The following is a 21,349-nucleotide window of genomic DNA, read 5'->3' as shown; positions in this document are numbered from 1 at the left end:
TCATACCATGGCCATTTTCCGTGTTTTTTTTTTTTTTTTTTTAAGTTTTCATTTTTTACTCCCCTTTCCCAAGAACCATAACTTTTTTTATATTTCCATCAATACAGCAGAGTGAGGGCTTGTTTTTTGCGGGACACGTTGTACTTTTGAATTACACCGTTCATCATACCATATAGTGTAATGGAAAACAGGAAAAAAATTCCAAGTGCAGTGAAATAGCAAAAAAATGTGTTTATTTACTATGTTATTATTATTTATTGTTATAGCGCCATTTATTCTATGGCGCTTTACATGTGAGGAGGGGTATACATAATAAAAACAAGTACATCACTATATGGTGAAACTGCCCTGGCAATATGATTCTCAAGGTCAGTAAAAGTACAAAGACACCAAATGAGAAGTTTATTTTTCATTTAAGTGGTGAAAAAAAATTCCAAAATTTGTATGAAAAAAGTTTTTGCATTTGTCGCGTCACCTTTTTCCGAGACCTGTAGCGCTTTCATTTTTTGGAATCTGAGGCTGGATGATGGCTTATTTTTTGTACCCTGAGCTGTTTTTACTGATCTGATTAATTTACCATATATACTCGAGTATAAGCTGAGATTTTTTGAGGCTGAAAGTGCCCCTCTCAGCATATATTCGTCATTGTCCCAGGGGGTCGAAGGGGGAGCAGCAGGAGTCGGCGGCTGTCACATCATACTCAACCCCTCCTAGCACGGTCTCTGCACTTCCCTGCTTTTCAGATGGTCTACGGCGCCTGCAGCTCTTCCTGTGCTCAGCGGTCACGTGGTACCGTTCATTAAAGTGATGAATATGCACGTGACTCCATTCCCATAGGCATGGAGCGCATATTCATTACTATTATGAGTGGTACCATTTGACCGCTCAGCACTGGAAGGAGCTGCCGCCCCGGGACAATGGAGAAGCAGGGAATTGCAGAGACCGTGCCAGGAGAGGGTGAATATGACTGGGGAGGGTGAGCCATGCGATGTTCACCTGTCCCTGGTCCACCGCCGAGCTGTGTCTTCCGTGTCCTCTGGCTGTGACGTTCAGGTCAGAGGGCGCGATGATGTGTTTTGTGCGCACCCTCTGCCTGAATAGTCACTGCAGAGAGCTGGAAGACACAGCGGCTCACGACGATGGAACGGGGACAGGTGAATATCGCAAGTGCTGGGGGCCTGAGCCAGCGGCAACTCCGGCATCTGGCCCCGATAGTGCGCCGGTGTCCCCACCTGCTCAGGACACCGGCACCTGCCTCCCAGCGACGAGAGGTAAGTACAGTATGTTATTTTTTTATTTGATCACAGCAGCAGCAGCATATGGGGCATATTCTATGGAGCATCTTATGGGGCCATCAACTTTTATGGCGCATTATATGGGACATATTGTTCTATGAAGTATCTTAAGGGTACATCGTTAACCTTTATGTAGGATTATATGGGGCATATTTTAATATGGAGCATCTTATGGGCCCATCATGAACTTTATGGAGCATCTTATAGGGCCCATCATGAACTGTATGGAACATTATATGGGGCTCCTGATTCAATATGGATATTCAAAAACACTTAACCTACTGATGGCTCAATTTTACTTTTATTGGTATCTATTTTTTTTAAATTTACCGGTAGCTGCTGCATTTCCCACCCTAGGCTTATACTCGAGTCAGTAAGTTTTCCCAGTTTTTTGTGGCAAAATTAGGGGCCTCGACTTATGCTCTGGTCGGCTTATACTCAAATATATACGGTACTTTATATTTTGATAGATCATCTCTGAACACAGCAATACTAAATGTGTTTTTTTATCGTCTTATTTTCAATGTGGCAAAAGGGGTGTGATTTGAACTTATGTTTTGTTGTTTTTTTATTCATATTTTAAATTTTTTTTTTTTTTTACTGCCTTCAGTAGTCCCATTAGGAGACTTAAACCTGTGCACTGAACCATTTACATATATCCACGCACCCTTGGCATGTTTGGTTAGCGGTGCTTGTATGGTCTGGCATATATGTTTTATATGTATAATATAAAACATATATGCCAGACCATACAAGCACCGCTAACCAAACATGCCAAGGGTGCGTGGATATATGTAAATGGTTCAGTGCACCAACAAGTGAACATAGAAGCCGAAAAAGACAGCACTACAAGAACCAAATAAAGCTAATGTAAATCTTTATTAAAGTAATAATAAGAAAAACAACATAAGAATATAAACAGGGAAAACAGGATAAGACAATAATCACCAATAGGTGGCAGTGTGGTACGCTGCATCAGTGCGAGATATATGTAAACATGCACACCAGGACAGAGGTATAAACGATAAAGTAGGTAAACAAATAGTTAGTCAGTCATAATACCTGAGGAGGGGACCACACTGCCACGAGCCCCTGGCAGTGTGGTCCCCCCCTCAGGTATTATGACTGACTAACTATTTGTTTACCTACTTTATCGTTTATACCTCTTATCAGTCCTGGTGTACATGTTTACATATATCTCGCACTGATGCAGCTTAACTATTAATGTACTAATGCACCCTTGGAGGCTGATGTTATGTGATGTGCAGTACTATACGGCACATATTCTATTACTGTATGTAACAAAAGTCTGTGTTACATCATCTACCTGTTGGTACCACACTGTCACCTATTGGTGATTATTGTCTTATCCTGTTTTCCCTGTTTATATTCTTATGTTGTTTTTCTTATTATTACTTTAATAAAGATTTACATTAGTTTTATTTGGTTCTTGTAGTGCTGTCTTTTTTGGCTTCTCTGTGCTATACATAATAGTAAGCACAATCTCATATGAACGCTGGCCACAGTCCGGCATTCACAAAAGTATCTTCGTGACAGTCACGGGGGTCTTGACAACCCATCGTCCCTCCTTCCGATCACACAACTGGGTTTTATGACACTCTCCCAGCTCACCCGTGTTAAATCTCACTGTCAGAGATTGACTGCACTATTTAGAGGGGTTATCCGGGACTTAAAAATAAAAAACCGCATGTAGTTGTTAACAGAGGCAACTACCTGCCTGTTGTACCCAGCATCGGTCATTGACTGCTCCTGCCAGAGACTCAGCTACTCCCTGCCAACAGTGCAGTTGACAGGGCGAAACTACTGGCGTCATGCGATGATCGACAGCCGACTTCCCCCAATTAGGCAGCGGAGAGACAGCTGTCGATCAGCCTGACGCCAATAGCCCCGCCCTGTCAACGGGAAGAGAAACTGCTGCTCTGTTGACGTTACGCCAGCAGAAGTCTGTTGCCGCTCTGTGCCAACTGAAAAGGAACCTGGTAAAACAGGCAGGTAGCACATACCTGCCTGTTATTGCTTGGGCTCATTTTTTAAAGTCCTGGATATCCACTTTTATCTGGTTAAAGGCATATGACCGCTGATTAAATTAGCGGTCATGTGCAGGGAACGTTGCGGGCTCTAGAGCCTGCATCAAAGTCATGTTTAGAAATACAATTTACGTTTACTATTGGAGAGTTCTTACTAGCATTAAAGGTGGGGGTGCCTATTCAGGAGCGTCACTCTTTGTACAAAATGTAGCCGTTACACACCGCACCTCTCATGTGAGAGGACATGTCCTCCTTTAACCCTCACAGAGAACACGTTGATTTAAACGGTCACTGTGCACTGCCTCATTTCTCCTTGTGCTGTCGCTGTAGTGAAGTTGAACGCTTTCTGGCATATTTCCCATCAGGTATCTGCTTTTTGTCAAGGGACCGTTCTTACATGTAACGATTATCGATTGTGAAGAACACCTTTAAGAAAATCATTTATTTATTTTGTGTCCTACAGGCAGATCTAGGTAAATTTAGCATTAGTTAAAATAGTACTAGATATAATCCAGGGATAAGTTCATTGGAGGATTATTGCCCCAAACTGCATCTGATCTGGCCCTGACCTTTTCCTCTTAGTCTCGTGGCTACTAGTAATGTTCTGTTGTCATACGGAGCTCCATGTTGGCGGTCTTATCACTTTGCCAGACACGGGTTTTGTATCTGTTATCAGTTTCTGTTTCCTGCTCACGGTAAAATGGTTGTACTTGTTTATTGGCTGGAAATGTTAGGAGACCCCACAGCTGCTGAGCACATACCACCCCACCAGTTAATAATGTGTAGTTGCATTCCACTTGTGGAAATGACACAACTGTGCTAATGACTTCTCACCAGTTTAAATAGAGTAAAAAAAAAATCACATACTTGTGAAAACACATTTTTATTATAGTCTTATTTTCCCTACTTGCTATATGGTAGTAAGATCTTCAAATTCCTCTTAACAAACCTATATATACTTTTTTTTTTTTTTAGCTCGAAATTAGATACAAGTTAAAGGGAACCTGTCAGCAACATTTTCACTAGCCAACCTGAGACCGTATGAGAATCATGAATGAAATGGTTGAATAGCGATTGCTTCACTCCTCCAGCCTAATTGTTGAATGAGCGAACAATCTAGTCTACCTCAATTGTATTTCACCATGTGATTTTTAAGGATGGAATAATGGAATAAAGGATATGTTTTATCCCCATTTTCTCTGGTGCCTCGGAATCTTTTATTTTCTATGGCTTTGGACCTTGTGGGGGGTCTAACAGTCAGCACCGAGCCGCCAGTGGTGCATGAGAGGGACTTTTGGACTAAGTGAGCAGACAATCTCAATTTACATTACACAATCTTGAAAAGATGATCCAGAATTTTATGAAGGAAGAACAAGGTTTTTGGACTCATCATTCAGATGCTCAACCCTTTCACATTATTATCATGAACAATGGGTCGTTAGCATCTGAGTGATTATCGGCCATTATTTATTCCTTTTTAAGGTGATCTTGAGAACACTCGGTAATCTTTTTGTCTTGCTGATCACCTTCTGAGTGAGCAAGACACTTGTTCATTGCGTGATACGACCTTTTGTGCAGCATTAAAGGTACCGTCACATTAAGCAATACTGCAGCGATATAGACAACGATCCGATCGCTGCAGCGTCGCTGTTTAGGTCGCTAGGAGATGTCAAACACAGTAACAGCTGAACGATGCAGGAGCGATCCAGTGACGTACTTATCGTTCTCGCTGGTTGTTCGCTCCATGGAAAAACATTACAGGCATCGTTGCTTTTGCTGTCAAACAGGACGAATCACGCCTACCTGACGACCAAATAAAGTTCCGGACTTTCAGCGACGACCAGCGATGTCACAGCGGGAACCTGATCGCTGCTGCGTGTCAAACACAACGAGATCGCTATCCAGGATGCTGCAACGTCACGGATTGCTGTCGTTCTCGTTGGTAAGTTGCTTAAAGGTACCGTTACACTAAACGACTTGCCAACGATCACGACCAGCGATACGACCTGGCCGTGATCGTTGGTAAGTCGTTGTGTGGTCGCTGGGGAGCTGTCACACAGACAGCTCTCTCCAGCGGCCAACGATCCGGGGAACGACTTCGGCATCGTTGAAACTGTCTTCAACGATGCCGAAGTCCCCCTGCAACACCCGGGTAACCAGGGTAAATATCGGGTTACTAAGTGCAGGGCCGCACTTACTAACCCGATCTTTACCCTGGTTACCATTGTAAAAGTTAAAAAAAAAAAAAAAAAACACTACATATTCACATTCCGATGTCTGTCACGTCCCCCGCCGTCAGCTTTCCATACTGACTGTGTCAGCGCCGGTCGTAAAGCAGAGCACATTGGTGACGTCACTGCTGAGCTCTGCTTTACGGCTGGCACTGACAGTCAGTGCAGGAAAGCTGACGGCGGGGGACGTGACAGGCATCGGAATGTGAGTATGTAGTGTTTTTTTGTTTTGTTTTTTTTACTTTTACAATGGTAACCAGGGTAAATATCGGGTTATTAAGCGCGGCCCTGCACTTAGTAACCCGATGTTTACCCTGGTTACAGGTGAACACATTGCTAGATCGGCGTCACACACGCCGATCTAGCGATGACAGTGGGGTGATCAGTGACCAAAAAAAGGTCCTGATCATTCCCAGCGACCAACGATCTCCCAGCAGGGGCCTGATCGTTGGTCGCTGTCACACATAAGGAGATCGTTAGCGCGTCACAAAAAGCGTGACGTTGCAACGATATCGTTAACGAAATCGTTATGTGTGAAGGTACCTTAATGTGACGGTACTTTAAGGATCATCATTCTTGGCCGTGCTTTGTCCTGTGTAAACAAGACTCGCACTCCCGAAAACAATGGCAGCCTATGCTTACTGAGCCATCTATTACAGATTGCTCAGAGCACATAGTTTACTTTGGTTTGCCTATGTAAAAGTTTACCGATTGGCGGTTGTTTATGGCCACCGGTCGTTCAGTGTAAATGAACCTTAAGGATTTGAGCAGCACATAGGAGCGTAGTGCATATGGGTCAGCCAAAAGATTATAGTTCACCAGGGAGCAATGATGATGTTGTTGGAAGGGAGACTTGAAGAGGAGCCATGAATTTCAAGTGGACTGATAGAACCACAGATGCATTTACAGTCTGATTTGCATATTGAACAATCCTGTCACTATGGATTCCAAAAAATAAGCATAGTTGCACACTGCCATATCCTCCACTTACTCTTATTTGTCTAGCAGAAATATTGCTGTTATGTCCCTTAAAATACATTTTTCTACACTAATTTTTTAAAACTCTTAATTGACAGTTTTAGGCTAGCTTCACACTAGCGTTTGGCAGGTCTGCGGATGGCAGCCCTCTTCCTCTATTAAGCCCCGCCCACTTCTGCACATCTTCCTTCAGCTCCGCCTATGTCGGCATGCGTCCTGCGTACATTATCTTTAACATTGGGTATGCAGGCCATGCGGATGCCTCCACATGTGTCGTATTGACGCTGCGCTGAACTGCGTTGAATGCAACATGTTGCATTTTGTTGCTGTCGGCGCAGTGTCAAAACGACGAACGCTAGTGTGAAACTAGCCTTAACGTTGAAAGAATATACAAGTCTATTGGGTTCAACTGATGACCTAGGATGTTGATCAAGAGCAAGGCAAAAAACCCCATGAGGCAGATGCAAATTGCCCCATATTAGGGTAAAATTCCTAGCGGACTCCACATACAACAATCTAACTAGTTCCCTGGATTAACATCCCATTACAGAATCAATTACCATAACCTGTAATATTATATTTTCATTAAACGTATCCAGGCGTCCTTGCACTTTTATAGTGAATCAACCATTACAGCATATTGTGGCAGAGAGTTCCATAGTCTGTGCTCTTACAGTGAAGAGTCGCCGTCTGTGATGATGAAACCTTCTTTCCTCTCCGTAGAGGATGCCCACTTGTCTCCATTGTAGGCCTTGATGGAAAAAGATCAATAGAACAATCGGTGCTGTGCTTAAATATATCTGTACATTGTAGTATGATCACCCCTGGCTTCTTTCACACTTGCGTCAGTACGGGTCCGTCGCTATGCGTTGGACCGACGTACCGACGCACGTTGTGAAAATGTTGCATAACGTGGGCAGCGGATGCAGTTTTTCAACGCATCCGCTGCCCATTCTAAAGTCCGGTGAGGAGGGGGTGGAGTTCCGGCCGCGCATGCGCGGTAGGAAATGGCGGACGCGATGTATGAAAAAAACGTTCCCTTGAACGTTTTTTGGTGCCGACGGTCCACCAAAACACGACGGATCCAGTGCACGACGGACGCGATGTATGGCCATACGTCTCGATCCGTCGGCAATACGTCTATGGGCAAAAAACGCATCCTGCGGGCACATTTGCAGGATCCGTTTTTTGCCCAAAGCGACGGATTGCGACGGATTACAAAAAACGCTAGTGTGAAAGTAGCCTAAGTCTTAAATTTTTTCCAAACTGAATAACCTCAATTGTTGTAATTACCTGTCATGGTATTGCAGTCCACCCATTCCCTTAGGGTACCGTCACACTATAACATTTCGATCGCTACGACGGTACGATTCGTGACGTTCCAGCGATATCGTTACGATATCGCTGTGTCTGACACGCAGCAGCGATCAGGGATCCTGCTGAGAATCGTACGTCGTAGCAGATCGTTTAGAACTTTCTTTCATCGCTGGATCTCCCGCTGTCATCGCTAGATCGGTGTGTGTGACACCGATCTAGCGATGCGATCCAGCGATGCGTTCGCTTGTAACCAGGGTAAACATCGGGTAACTAAGCGCAGGACCGCGCTTAGTTACCCGATGTTTACCCTGGTTACAAGCGTTAAACTAAAAAAAAAAAAACAGCACATACTTACATTCTGGTGTCCGTCAGGTCCCTTGCCGTCTGCTTCCCGCACTGTGACTGCCGGCCGTAAAGTGAAAGCAGAGCACAGCGGCTGTACTTTCACTTTACGGCCGGCAGTCACTGAGTGCGGGAAGCAGACTGCAAGGGACCTGACGGACACCAGAATGTAAGCATGTGCTGTTTGTTTTTTTTTAGTTTAACGCTTGTAACCAGGGTAAACATCGGGTAACTAAGCGCGGTCCTGCGCTTAGTTACCCGATGTTTACCCTGGTTACCCAGGGACCTCGGCATCGTTGGTCGCTGGAGGGCTGTCTGTGTGACAGCTCCCCAGCGACCACACTACGATTTACCTACGATCACGGCCAGGTCATATCGCTGGTCGTGATCGTAGGTAAATCATATAGTGTGACGGTACCCTTAGTCACCTTGGTTGCTCCTGTCTGCACCCGCTCTAGTTCATTCTGTTCTTCTTTTGCTTAGAGCATAACATTGTACACAGTATTCTAATGGCCGCACTAGTGACTTGTATAGAAGCAAAACTATGTTCTTGTCATGGGCATCTCTGCCTCTGTTAATGCATCCAATGATTTTATTTTCCTTTGCAGCAGCTGCCTGACACTGGTCACAAATGTTGTTTGCCATCCACCAATATGCACACTAGTTTTCTAGTAAATAAACGTGGTACGTTTATTAGGCGTTTATGCTCATCTGGTGTTGGATATGTCAGTTTATTCCATACCAGCTCCTTACGTGTCTACTCCCAGTATATAGAAAGAGCCCCTGACTGAGCACCTGTCCTGTGATCATGATGTTTTCTCTCCCCTCTGTACTGTGAATAATACATGGGGACACAGACAGGTGTGTTTATTTTTAGATGGAGTTCATTATTAGCCCAGCAATTGTTACTCACTCTATAGGTCACACATTGGGTCATAAATGGTTGGGAATCGCGCTCCTTTTTGTCTCAGTGATAAGATGCTAGCAGTTAGATCTGTGAGAGAATACATCCATCTAACGCATTGTAACGCTGCTTTTGTTCCACCTACGATCTAAAGTGAAAGGATGGCGTAAACTCCCAGAAATGTGAGTAGCTGGAGTATGTTTAATTAAAATGACCTTTTTACCCAAAATATTATATGGCTTGCAGCAGTCCCATATATAGATTTCTAGTTGTAGAACTCAGACACTGGAGAGCATGATGGCTCATTTGTGTGGAATACGAGTAACGGCCGACACGGGGTATCCAGTAGACATCTTGTGGCGTCGTGAGAGGCTGAGGGCATGGCAATATCGGACATTAGGTTGTATTATTTGGCGAGTCAATTAGCACATCTCACTATGTGGCAGACATTGGAAGCATTGAGGATAGAAACACTTCTCATACATACCTTTAACCAGGTACATTTGCATCTATTGCATCTTCTGTTTTGTGGTTATGGAGGAGGCATCTGTCCATGTTTAACAGTCCACCTAGTACCTAGGCAGTGCTGGTATGGAGTGCGATAGAAGGACTTTTTAGGATTGTTGGAATTCATGCACTTTTGTGTCTCTGGCACAGTGAGAGAGTCTTGGAAAGGCTGCCCCTCTCTGGGGAACTGGGCTTGTAAAATCTTGGGGTGTGACTTATAGCCCAGGTATGTACAGAATAGAATTTGGGGTAATAGACTTTATTGTTTTGCAGACCAGTTATGATCTGCTATATGCCCAGTTCTTTAATTACTGTACTTCTGTTTCAATGAGTGCACAGATAGACGCAACACCATGGAACTTGCCTACCTTTACCGTATTGGATCTCATGCCCACCTCCCAGTTGATTTTACACATTTTATTCAATAATTCCAAATAAGTCTAGAGAATCTTCTCATGTTCCTTTAAGGCTATGTGCACACGTTGCTGATTCTCAGCGGATCCGCAGCATTTTTTGAGGTGCAGAAACGCTGCAGATCCGCAATTGATTTACAGTACAATGTAAATCAATGAGAAAAAAAATTGCAGCAAATCCACAAGAAAACCGCAGCAAAAACGCACAAAAATCGCGACAAATCCACATGTGTGTTTTCTGCCAGGAGAGGCAGAATCCGCACCAGAAATTCCTAAAGGTACCTTCACACTGACCAACTTCACAACGATATCGCTAGCGATCCGTGACGTTGCAGCGTACTGGATAGCGATATCGTTGTGTTTGACACGCAGCAGCAATCTGGATCCTGCTTTGACATCGTTGGTCGGAGCAGAAAGTCCAGAACTTTATTTAGTCGCTGGATCTCCGGCAGACATCGCTGAATCGGCGTGAGTGACGCCGATTCAGCGATGTCTTCACTGGTAACCAGGGTAAACATCGGGTTACTAAGCGCAGGGCCGCGCTTAGTAACCCGATGTTTACCCTGGTTACCAGTGTAAATGTAAAAAAAACCATACACTTCATACTTACATTCCGGTGTCTGTCGCGTCCCTCGGCGTTCTGCTTCCCTGCACTGTCAGCGCCGGCCAGCCGTAAAGCAGATTACAGCGGTGACGTCACCGCTGTGCTTTACGGCCAGCCGGCGCTCACAGTCAGTGCAGGAAAGCACAGCGCCGGGGGACAGACACCGGAATGTAAGTATGCAGTGTTTTTTTTTTTTTTACGTTTACGCTGGTAACCAGGGTATACATCGGGTTACTAAGCGCGGCCCTGCGCTTAGTAACCCGATGTTTACCCTGGTTACCAGGGGACTTCGGCATCGTTGGTCGCTGGAGAGCCGTCTGTGTGACAGCTCTCCAGCGACCAAACAGCGACGCTGCAACGATCGGGATCGTTGTCTAGATCCCTGCAGCGTCGCTAAATGTGACGGTACCTTAAGCCTAATCCGCAACGTGTGCACATAGCCTTAGGGAGAAGTGGGAGGCAGATGTGGGACAATTAACAGAAGAGGAGTGAGAGGGGGCAATAACCTCACCCGAATTAATTTATTCGATTGACAATAATGCATATTACACTACTCACGATTAGCTAGGTTTATATCTGATTACCTAAATGATTTCTCCAGATGTCATACAGCTCCTGGCACTGTCCTTGAATACTGGGTTTATGGGAGGAGTTGATTAGATTCATAAATTACATAATGGGATCCGCGAACCTTCACTGTCCTAATAAGTATTCTGTATATTAATTTGGAAGCATGTGAATCAAGATGATAGATGCAAACCCTTTTGACAGAATCTCTATATTATGCAAAGAAGTGTTGGTGAGAAAGTGGCTGGTGGATTAATCCACAACCATAAGTAAATCAATTTACTGTAGCTCAATAATGCTATGTTACTACATAAGAAATAGCTGTACCCCATCACTGGCATCACCCTGAAAAATTCCACAAAATTTGGGACAAATAGTTTCAAGCTCCCCATTCTGCTATAGGGTCCAGTTAATCATATTGATTTGTACCAGAAGATAATGAGCTCTCAAAGTGCCCTTTTAAACGTAATTTATAATTGAAAAATGTGTTAAGAATACTTTTTCTTACCCTTGTTTTTAATTCCAAGCTTATTGTTATTGCATCTTTAATCTTGCCACAGAGAAAGCAGGGAAGTCTTAAGAAGAAAACCCCTTTATCACCAACCAGCCTTTATGCGGGATCGCTCACCTCACAGAAGAGAGTCTCCATTTTTCCGGGAGTCTCCAGTTACTCGAAAAGATTCTCCACACAGTAGATCGGGCTCCAGTGTTAGTAGCAGAAGTTATTCTCCAGAACGGGGCAAATCGTTTCCCCCCCATCAACATAAAAGTAAGAGATTGTTTTTTTTATGCTGCATTTAAAGAGGACCTGCCAGTATATGCTTGTATTGTTCACAAAATAACAATTCTGGAGCCTCAATTATTATAACACTGCATTATGTTGTTCCACTGGGAACTTATTAATACATTCCCAAATAGTGGGCTTGCTCCTGCACACTCGCATACTGTTTAATTGGTGGTGAAAGTGTGGGGACACATGCCTTTTGCAGGGGAAATTGCAACCTATTCAGACCTTTTCAGGAGGGATACCAGTAATAGTGCAGAGTTATGACAATATTTTCTTGGGGAATAAAAGTGCTTGCTAAAACAGACATGTGTGCAGTGATGACCTCTCCTTTTTTAATCAATGAAATAATGCAGATTGCTAATGGGTTTCAAATCCTCACTACTTACCGTATATGGTTTCTACTGCTGTCAGTGAACGGAAAGGTTCTTGTGTACCTGGAGGGTATGTGTGTGCATACTGATATCGGTGTGGCTATGACTCCAACCTCACTCACTATTCCCTCCACCTAGGTCTGCCTTGGGAAGAAATGCCCAGTAAACATGGCAATTTACCCAAAACTCAACCTTTCATTGTATAGGTGAAGCTTGGTGTCATGGTTTATAGAGTGTTCAACACCAATTTGATTTTATTGCTCTGTTATTTGGTGAAGATCTGAAGAAAAGGTTTCTAGTGATGGTGCATGATATTTGCTGGGCCGAAGACCCTTCTTTCTAAGCTGAGTATTTGTCCCGCATTGATTAGAGCACATTTCTGGATGCTTCAGGCCAAGGGTGGGGAATCTTTTCCTGCCAAGAGCCATTTGGATATTTGTACCATCATTTGGGCGGCCGTACAAATTGCATATTAACTTTGCCCACAAAATACCTCCTGACCCTGGAACTGGTGTCAGGGCGTAATCTTTCATTGCATGCGCCGGCTCACAGAGCAAGAAGTCTACTTGCCCAAGTACTTAGAACCACGGATAAAAGGCCATTGAGGGTTGCAAACAGCCTGCAGGCCTGAAGTTCCCTACCCCTGCTTTAGGCCAATAGATACCAAATAGAAAACTTGTGTTCTCTCTTAAAGAAAAGGCTATGTAATATGTGAGAACCCTCCATGAATTTACTAGCAGTTGTCATATCGCCTTGGAATGATAAGACCTTAGTTATACCATGTGTAGTTTTCTAATGCATTTATTTAAAAAAGCTACTCTTTTAAACGGTCATCCACATTTTGGACTACCCCATCTCAATCCTTATGTTTTCCCGTTGTAAAATAATAAGACCTATACTGACCTCCAGGGCCGACGTTGTTCCAGAAGTGTCGGCACTGGCTCTCCCAGGGCTCACATGACTTACATTGTTAATTGATCCCCGGGAGAACCAGTGCCACTAGAACCGTTCCAGCATGAGTCTTATTATTTTACAAGGGGCAACCTAGAGATCGAGAAGGGGTTTTCCCACAATCTGGGGTGATTTTTGTTACATAGTATTTAGTCATAAAACTGCTCATTAGTAATTCTAATGTCCTCTGAAACGGCCCTGCTTTCTATCAAAATTTAGGCCCAAATTCCATTGGTACTTTTGGCAGTGTGGATAGCTGCCAAGTCCTGCTGGAGAATGAAAATTTCATTTTCAAAAAGCTTCTCTGCAGAGAGAAGTGCTCTAAAATTTCCTGGTAGACTGCTGCTCTGATTTCCAAATGAAATGAAAAATTTACTTTCTCCTTCGCCTCATTGGGGGAAACAGATCGTGGGTGTATGCTGCTGCCACTAGGAGGCTGACACTAAGTGATACAAAGAAAGTTAGCTCCTCCCCTGCAGTGTACACCCTCCTGCTGGCTCTCAGCTAACCAGTTCTTGCTTAGTGTCTATAGGAGGCACACGGACGGGTCTGCTATTCAGACCCAAAACTCTTTATTATTTTATTTTTACCCTTTACATTTTTGATTTTACCTTCTGCAATGAAGTGGCATCGGATCCTTTCAAGATTGCGATCTCCCCGAACCATCAACAGGCGAGCACGGAGAGTGTCGCCTCTCCGAAACCTCTCCTGCGACGTGGAATGCCACGCCTGAGCTGATTCTTAGGGGCGACGGGCCCCTTCAAGGGCACCGATCTCCCCACACCCTGAACGGACAAGCACATGGAGTGTCGCCTCCATGTATCCTCTTCCCCTCCCCAGCCAGGCCTATTGCCGGACATTCAGTCCTGTCCCCTCCTAGGTGATTATCCCTTTGGATGTACAGAGGCCCCCTTCTCTATGGCGTCCAAGCAGCCCCACTACACCACCACTGTTGAAAGCGGATGGTACAAGGAGGCGGACGGTACCTCTCCACCTCCCTGCTAAAGGGACGATGGATTGAGTGTTCCTCTTTATCCCTGCACTGCACAAACAGCGGAGGATCTCTTCTAACTTCCCTTACCTGCTGAACAGAGCTGCATACTCCGCCTTGCGGCAGCTTCCTGGGTAAGTGCCGAGAATCTAGCTGCTGGAGGGCTCTGCACAACCGGCGATTTTTCTCTTTCCTTTTTTGCAGCGACGGGTCGTTTTCCCCTTTTTTCCCACTCGGCACCCGCCACCACCAAAAATTTAGCCCCCTGCTTCGGGTTCGTGTAGGCCGCAACCCGGAGCCTCTGCCCATGCTAGGCCAGCCCGTTATGTCTCCGCCCCTTATTCAGGCACTTCTAGTTCAGGATGAGAACACAGCATGTTCTCGGCGGCCATATTCATCCTCCTGCCGCTTCCAGACAGCTGTGGAGCTGTGTAAATCCGGAAGCGGCTGCTGCATCGGGCCCGGCGGTATTCAGTGCTGGAGAGACTAATCCAACGCCGACGGGGGACTCAGGATCCGGGTAGGGAGATGCCGCTCCGCCCCCCCCCCCCTCACTCCTCCTCTGCCAGCATACAGAGGTGCATAATCGAAACTATGCCTAGTCGATCAGCAAAACCCTGTGCCCAGTATTCCCTGGTCCTAAACCTAGTCTTAAAGGCACACGACCAGCATAAACGCTAAATCCAGCATTCCTGGCCCTGGTCCTAAAGCTGGTCTTAAAGGCACATGACCAGCATTCCCTGGTCTTTTAAGGTACATGACCAGCATTCCCTGGTCTAAAAAGTACATAACCAGAATTCCCTGGTCTTAAATGTACATGACCAGTATACCCTAGTCTGAAAGGCATAGAAACGTACAGACATCTTGCATAACCAGCCCGAAGCCTGTCACCTTTCCCAGAGTACCTACTTCAAATTAGCGCAGGAGCCCTCCGCCGCCGATCCCAGTTTTTTTCCCAGAGAACCTAGTTCCTCTGAGTGGCTTCGTCACTGCCGCAATCCATGGCTTCTCTGACCAGGAGATTGTATCCCTATGTGAACCCGCTGTGGTTCGGAGTGCTCACAGGACCAATATACACATGGATCCTCTCCTACATGGGAGCAGTCGGCTAGCAGGGGCCGCAAGTATTCTAGAAACGTACAGGCGTCTATAAAACGGGAGCTTCATTTCTTGATCCCCCTCACCAATGATTTGCCGAGAACTAGACTCCGCATCTGAATCGGAGGTGACCTTGGATCTGGACTCTCCAATGCCTCAGCACAAGCTGGATTCACCTATTTAGACCATCATCCAATCTCTGTGGATTGACAAAGACTCCAAACGGAGATAAACTCCTTAGTAGTGCATATTGTACCTGTTTTTATTATCTATACCCCTCCTCACATGTAAAGCACCATAGAATAAATGCCGCTATAATAATAAATAATAATAATTTGTTTTTTACAGCATAGGAGGCCAGGGTTCCGGCACCACCATAAACAATCGCAAATGGACTTGCTGTAGAAACAGATGCCTCTTCAAGCGACACCAGATGCTATGCCTGGTTTAACTGTTTATAAGAGCGACGGGTCCTTCAAAGGACACCGATCTCCTCACACCATCATCGAATGAGCACATGGAGTGTCGCCTCCACGTATACTCTGGGCAACGGGTCCTTCAAAGGACACCGATCTCACTCCATCATCAAATGAGCACATGAAGTGTTGCCTCCACCTACAGTTGTGGCCAAAAGTATTGACACCCCTGCAATTCTGCCAGATAATACTCAGTTTCTTCCTGAAAATGATTGCAAACACAAATTCTTTGTTATTATTATCTTCATTTAATTTGTCTTAAATGAAAAAACACAAACATAATTGTCCTAAAGCCAAATTGGATATAATTCCACACCAAACATTAAAAAGGGGGTGGACAAAAGTATTGGCACTGTTTGAAAAATCATGTGATGCTTCTCTAATTTCTGTAATTATCAGCACCGGTAACTTACCTGTGGCAACTAACAGGTGTTGGCAATAACTAAATCACACTTGCAGCCAGTTGACATGGATTAACGTTGACTCAACCGCTGTCCTGTGTCCTTGTGTGTACCACATTGAGCATGGAGAAAAGAAAGAAGACCAAAGAACTGTCTGAGGACTTGAGAAACCACATTGTGAGGAAGCATGAGCAATCTCAAGGCTACAAGTCCATCTCCAAAAACCTGAATGTTCCTGTGTCTACCGTGCGCAGTGTCATCAAGAAGTTTAAAGCCCATGGCACTGTGGCTAACCTCCCTAGATGTGGACAGAAAAGAAAAATTAACATAGATTTCAACGCAAGATTGTGCGGATGTTGGATAAAGAACCTTGACTAACATCCAGACAAGTTCAGGCTGCCCTGCAGTCCGAGGGTACAACCGTGTCAACCCGTACTATCCGTCAGCGTCTGAATGAAAAGGGACTGTATGGTAGGAGACCCAGGAAGACCCCACTTCTTACACCGAGACATAAAAAAGCCAGGCTGGATTTTGCCAAAACTTACCTGAAAAATCCTAAAACGTTTTGGAAGAATGTTCTCTGGTCAGATGAGACAAAAGTAGAGCTTTTTGGGCAAAGGCATCAACATAGAGTTTACAGGAGAAAAAAAGAGGCATTCAAAGAAAAGAACACAGTCCCTACAGTCAAACATGGCGGAGGTTCCCTGATGTTTTCCGGTTGCTTTGCTGCCTCTGGCACTGGACTGCTTGACTGTGTGCATGACATTATGAAGTCTGAAGACTACCAACAAATTTTGCAGCATAATTTAGGGCCCAGTGTGAGAAAGCTTGGTCTCCCTCAGAGGTCATGGGTCTTCCAGCAGGACAATGACCCAAAACACACTTCAAAAAGCACTAGAAAATGGTTTGAGAAAAAGCACTGGAGACTTCTAAGGTGGCCAGCAATGAGTCCAGACCTGAATCCCATGGAACACCAGTGGAGAGATCTAAAAATGGCAGTTTGGAGAAGGCACCCTTCAAATATCAGGGACCTGGAGCAGTTTGCCAAAGAAGAATGGTCTAAAATGCCAGCAGAGCATTGTAAGAAACTCATTGATGGTTACCGGAAGCGGTTGGTCGCAGTTATTTTGGCTAAAGGTTGTGCAACCAAGTATTAGGCGGAGGGTGCCAATACTTTTGTCTGGCCCATTTTTGGAGTTTTGTGTGAAATGATCAATGTTTTGTTTTTTGCTTCATTCTCTTTTGTGTTTTTCATTTAAAACAAATTAAATGAAGATAATAATACCAAATAATTTGCTTTTGCAATCATTTTCAGGAAGAAACTGAGTATTATCTGACAGAATTGCAGGGGTGTCAATACTTTTGGCCACAACTGTATACTCTGGGCAACGGGTCCTTCAAAGGACACCGATCTCACACCATCATCAAATCAGCACATGGAGTGTCGCCTGCACGTATACTCTGCTACAGCCGGGTCTGATGTCAACCCGGTCCTCCAGGGGACTTGATTTCTGTAGATGTACAGACGCCCTCCTTTTGACGTCCGAGCAATCCCCCACTGCATCGCCACTATTTAACGTATGATGCGTAGAGGTGGACGATCCCTCTCCACCTCCCTGTTAAGAGGATGGTTGATTGAGGGTTCATCATTTTATCCCTGCACGTTCAGTGACTGCAGCAACTCAAGACATTGTTTTTTTTCTTCACCTGCTGGAGGCACCTCGCACTTTGCTACCTAGCAGCTTAACTCCTTTGGTATACCTACCAGTATCCCTGCCCAATGGATCATCTTTTAAACATACCACGAACTGTCAAACAATCTGACTCGTTCCGTCTTGTGGCCTCGAGTTCAGCGCTCTGCCTTTCTTTAGCCCCGCACGGGTTGTCACAGCAATGGTCCCCTGGCCGGAGACCTTAGCTACTTTGATTCACAATAAAAAAAAAAAAATTGGAGTAGTGTCCACAACGCATAGGAGTGTCCTATGTAATTGTGTTATAGACCTCACCACAGGGTGTTTGGTCTATGTAGCTTTTGTTACTTGGGGTAAGTTCACACAGGACTTTTTTGCTGCGGTTTTTTATGCTAATTTTCAGCTGCTTTTACAGTACCAGCAAAGCCTATGAGATTTCAGAAATCTAATGCGCACACATTGGTTTTTTGTTTGATCAGTATTTTGTGCTTTGCTGCGTTTTTTTGACATAGAGCATGTCACTTCTTTCAGCGTTTTTGCTGCGTTTTTTCACCCATTGACTTGAATTGGTGTTGAAAAAAAATGCAGCAAAAACGCAGGTATCATTATTTGCTGCATTTTTGCTGCTGAAAATCCAAGGACATTAGCCTGGAAAAAGAGAAAAAAAAACGCACTAAAAAATGCACCAAAAACGCACCAAAAAATGCACCAAAAACGCACCTAAATTAGCATAAAAATACGCAGCAAAAATGCGCAGCAAAAAAGTCCTGTGTGAACTTACCCTAATGGTTCCAGTGTTGGTCTATATTTGTTTGATTCAGAACAGTTGTTCTTTTCCGGAGACAGTACAGGTGGCCAATCAAACCTCTTGAGCGGGAGACTTTGTGGTGCACTCCTCTTTGAATGCGGCTAGTTGCGGAGCGCTTTCTGCAGCGAATGCCATTTCATTCAATAGGGCTTGATGGATCAGATAACGTAATCGTACTCCGCGTAAAAAAAAAAAAAAACCCTCTGACATCACTCCCAGAGTGGTCGCTTATTTGGTGAGCAGGGAGGGGTTCCACATGCACGAACAAGGGATCGCAGGCTTCCTATAGATCCAACCAACAGTGGAAGAGTTGTCCAGCACAGTCTAGATCTAAGGGATCTTGGTTCCAAAAAAAGGGGACCGAAAAGGAACACTGATCCTGGACCTCTAACGTTTAACAAGCTTGAACAGGCAAGTCACGATATTGCCCTTCGGCTTTGCTACTGCTCCCAGAGTGTTCGCCATTATCATGGTGGCTGTCATGTCCCTTTGGCACTCTGTGTATGTGGCCGTCCTGCTCTATCTGCTCGACTTCCAGCTGTTCTTCCAGGTCTACGCTGAGCCCGTCTATATGTACCTTACGATAACCTTCTTCACCTGGGCTGGCGGATAGGCTTAGACTGTTCTATGTCATTTCCAGCCCAGCAGATATCGTGTTTACGGATGATCCTGGTCACCTCCAGAGGGTTGGTAATCCTCCCTTGAGACAAGGCTGTTGGTCCTTCAACAGGGAACCTCCGCTCTTGGCCACTCATCCCCTCATTCCGGGTCAGAATGGCCATCCGGCTATTCTGGCAAATACCAGAACGGCCTGTCTGGTTGTGGGCTATCTTCTCTGCTACGTCATTAAACAAAGTTGGTTCTCAGGACGGCTGAATTTCAGCCCCGGTCCGTTCCTGCCCTCATTCCATCCGATCGGTTATGAGGATCCCTAGGAAGAATAATAGCAATGGAGACTGTTCCCTTCGCTTTGCTTGCTTTTTGCAGGGCACACAGGTTTCCAGAGGGTAGTCTGAGCGTCTTTTTCATCCGGGGAGATCCTTTCTCCCGGTTCAATACTTACTAGTTACTACGGAGTGTCACCACACTGCTCAAGGCCTCTGATTATCTCGGGAATCCAGTCTCCCGATCAGTTTTCTTGGGATCACCAACAGTACCTCTGCTCCTACAGCATGCCCAATGCTTTTTGGCACGTCTCCCCATCCAAATTCAGTTGGATATTGTCTCGGCGGTGCCATACGTCTATCATCTAGCAGGTACCCATGGTCAGGCACCTTGACCTACGTTCCTCACACTCTCTGATGGGCCGAGATCTGTCATTCGGTGATCTCGGCAGTACTCATTCCAGGAGTAGAACTCTGACCGGCAGTTTTTCCTCTGCCGCCAGGGTCATCTCATGTGAGTGGGAAATTCTTCCGGAAGTCTTCCGACATATCTGCCTTCACTGGAGCACTCCAGATGTAGATCGAATGGACACCAATGTAGTCAAGTTCATGGTTCGACCTCGAGACCCAAAAGCCATCGCAGTGCATGCTCTGCTTCTTTTGTGATACCAGCTCCATCACGCCTCTTCCAGAGGGCTTTTAGGAAGCAGGAAGGCCCCAGTGTTCCTGGGAGATCCGCACTGGCCAAGTCAGGTGTTAGGTTCTTTTGTTTGGTGGACCTAGTATTTTTCCACCTTATTGCAACAAAACTGCAAGTAGGGACTTTCTCGCAGAGTTTTCACATGTGGTCTCTCCCTGTCGTATGTCTTTACACTTTGGGTCTTTAATAGTTCTGGGAGTCTTACAGTAGACTCTTTGTGATCTGGATAGACTTTGCTATACTGCGATGTCCACCATCCCTTTTTTTCTCTGCAATCATGTCATTCAGATGTGTCTTCAGAGCTGGCCGCTCTGCTCCTTCAGTCCTTTTTCCTTATTACCATCCGGGCAAGGTTGTCCTCAGGCCGTCCTTGTCTCTTGTTACAAAGGTGGTATCGTATTTCCACTGTTACGACGGACCCGTTTTTCCCTCTTCTCCTTCCGCTCCGGTCCATAAAACGGAATGGGTTCCCCATACCCTGGACAATGTGAGGGCCCTGAATACGTACGTGTCGAGGTCGGCGTACTTCCAGAGGATGGACACTTCATTTGGGCTTCCTGACGTTTTCAGGAAGGGCTTAGCCGTTTCTACGGCCATGTTAGCCTAGTGGTTTCTTCACACATCCAGAAGTCCTTCCGTGTTAGATGTCAGCCTATTTTCACTCCACTCGATCGATCAAGGTTTTCCTGGGTTCAAGACACCAGGCGTCAGCAAGGCACGTCTTGTCAGTTTTACATGTTCGTCCAGTCCGCATGCATCCTTGAAGCACTATAATTCCCAGACTGCCGCAGGCGGACTCTGCAGGCCGCGGTGGCGCACTTGTAAGTAGCGGTTACACAGGGCCTGATCTGCTGTTGTCCCCACTCAGGGACTGCTTTGGGACGTCCCACGGTCTGTGTCCCCCAATGAGGCGAAGGAGAAATGGGGATTTTTGTGTACGCACCAAAAAAATCATTTTCTCCGAGCCACTCATTGGGGGGACACG

At 45.3% G+C, this 21,349-nt stretch overlaps 1 protein-coding gene across 3 annotated transcripts in view; it reads left to right on the top strand.

The window, feature by feature from the left end:
• PPHLN1 (periphilin 1) overlaps positions 1–21,349 on the top strand; it is a 166,444-nt gene that overhangs the window by 66,379 nt on the left and 78,716 nt on the right. For all 3 annotated transcript variants that reach the window (XM_069764751.1, XM_069764752.1, XM_069764750.1), the window contains one exon: positions 11,767–11,975. In XM_069764751.1, the coding sequence (XP_069620852.1) occupies positions 11,767–11,975 (209 nt within the window). The remainder of the gene's footprint in view (positions 1–11,766; positions 11,976–21,349) is intronic.

The sequence above is a fragment of the Ranitomeya imitator genome, chromosome 4 (genome assembly GCF_032444005.1).
Source record: "Ranitomeya imitator isolate aRanImi1 chromosome 4, aRanImi1.pri, whole genome shotgun sequence".
In the NCBI taxonomy this organism is placed as follows: Eukaryota; Metazoa; Chordata; class Amphibia; order Anura; family Dendrobatidae; genus Ranitomeya; species Ranitomeya imitator.
The sequence above is the reverse complement of the archived record's forward strand: the minus strand, read 5'-3'. Positions and strand labels throughout refer to the sequence as shown.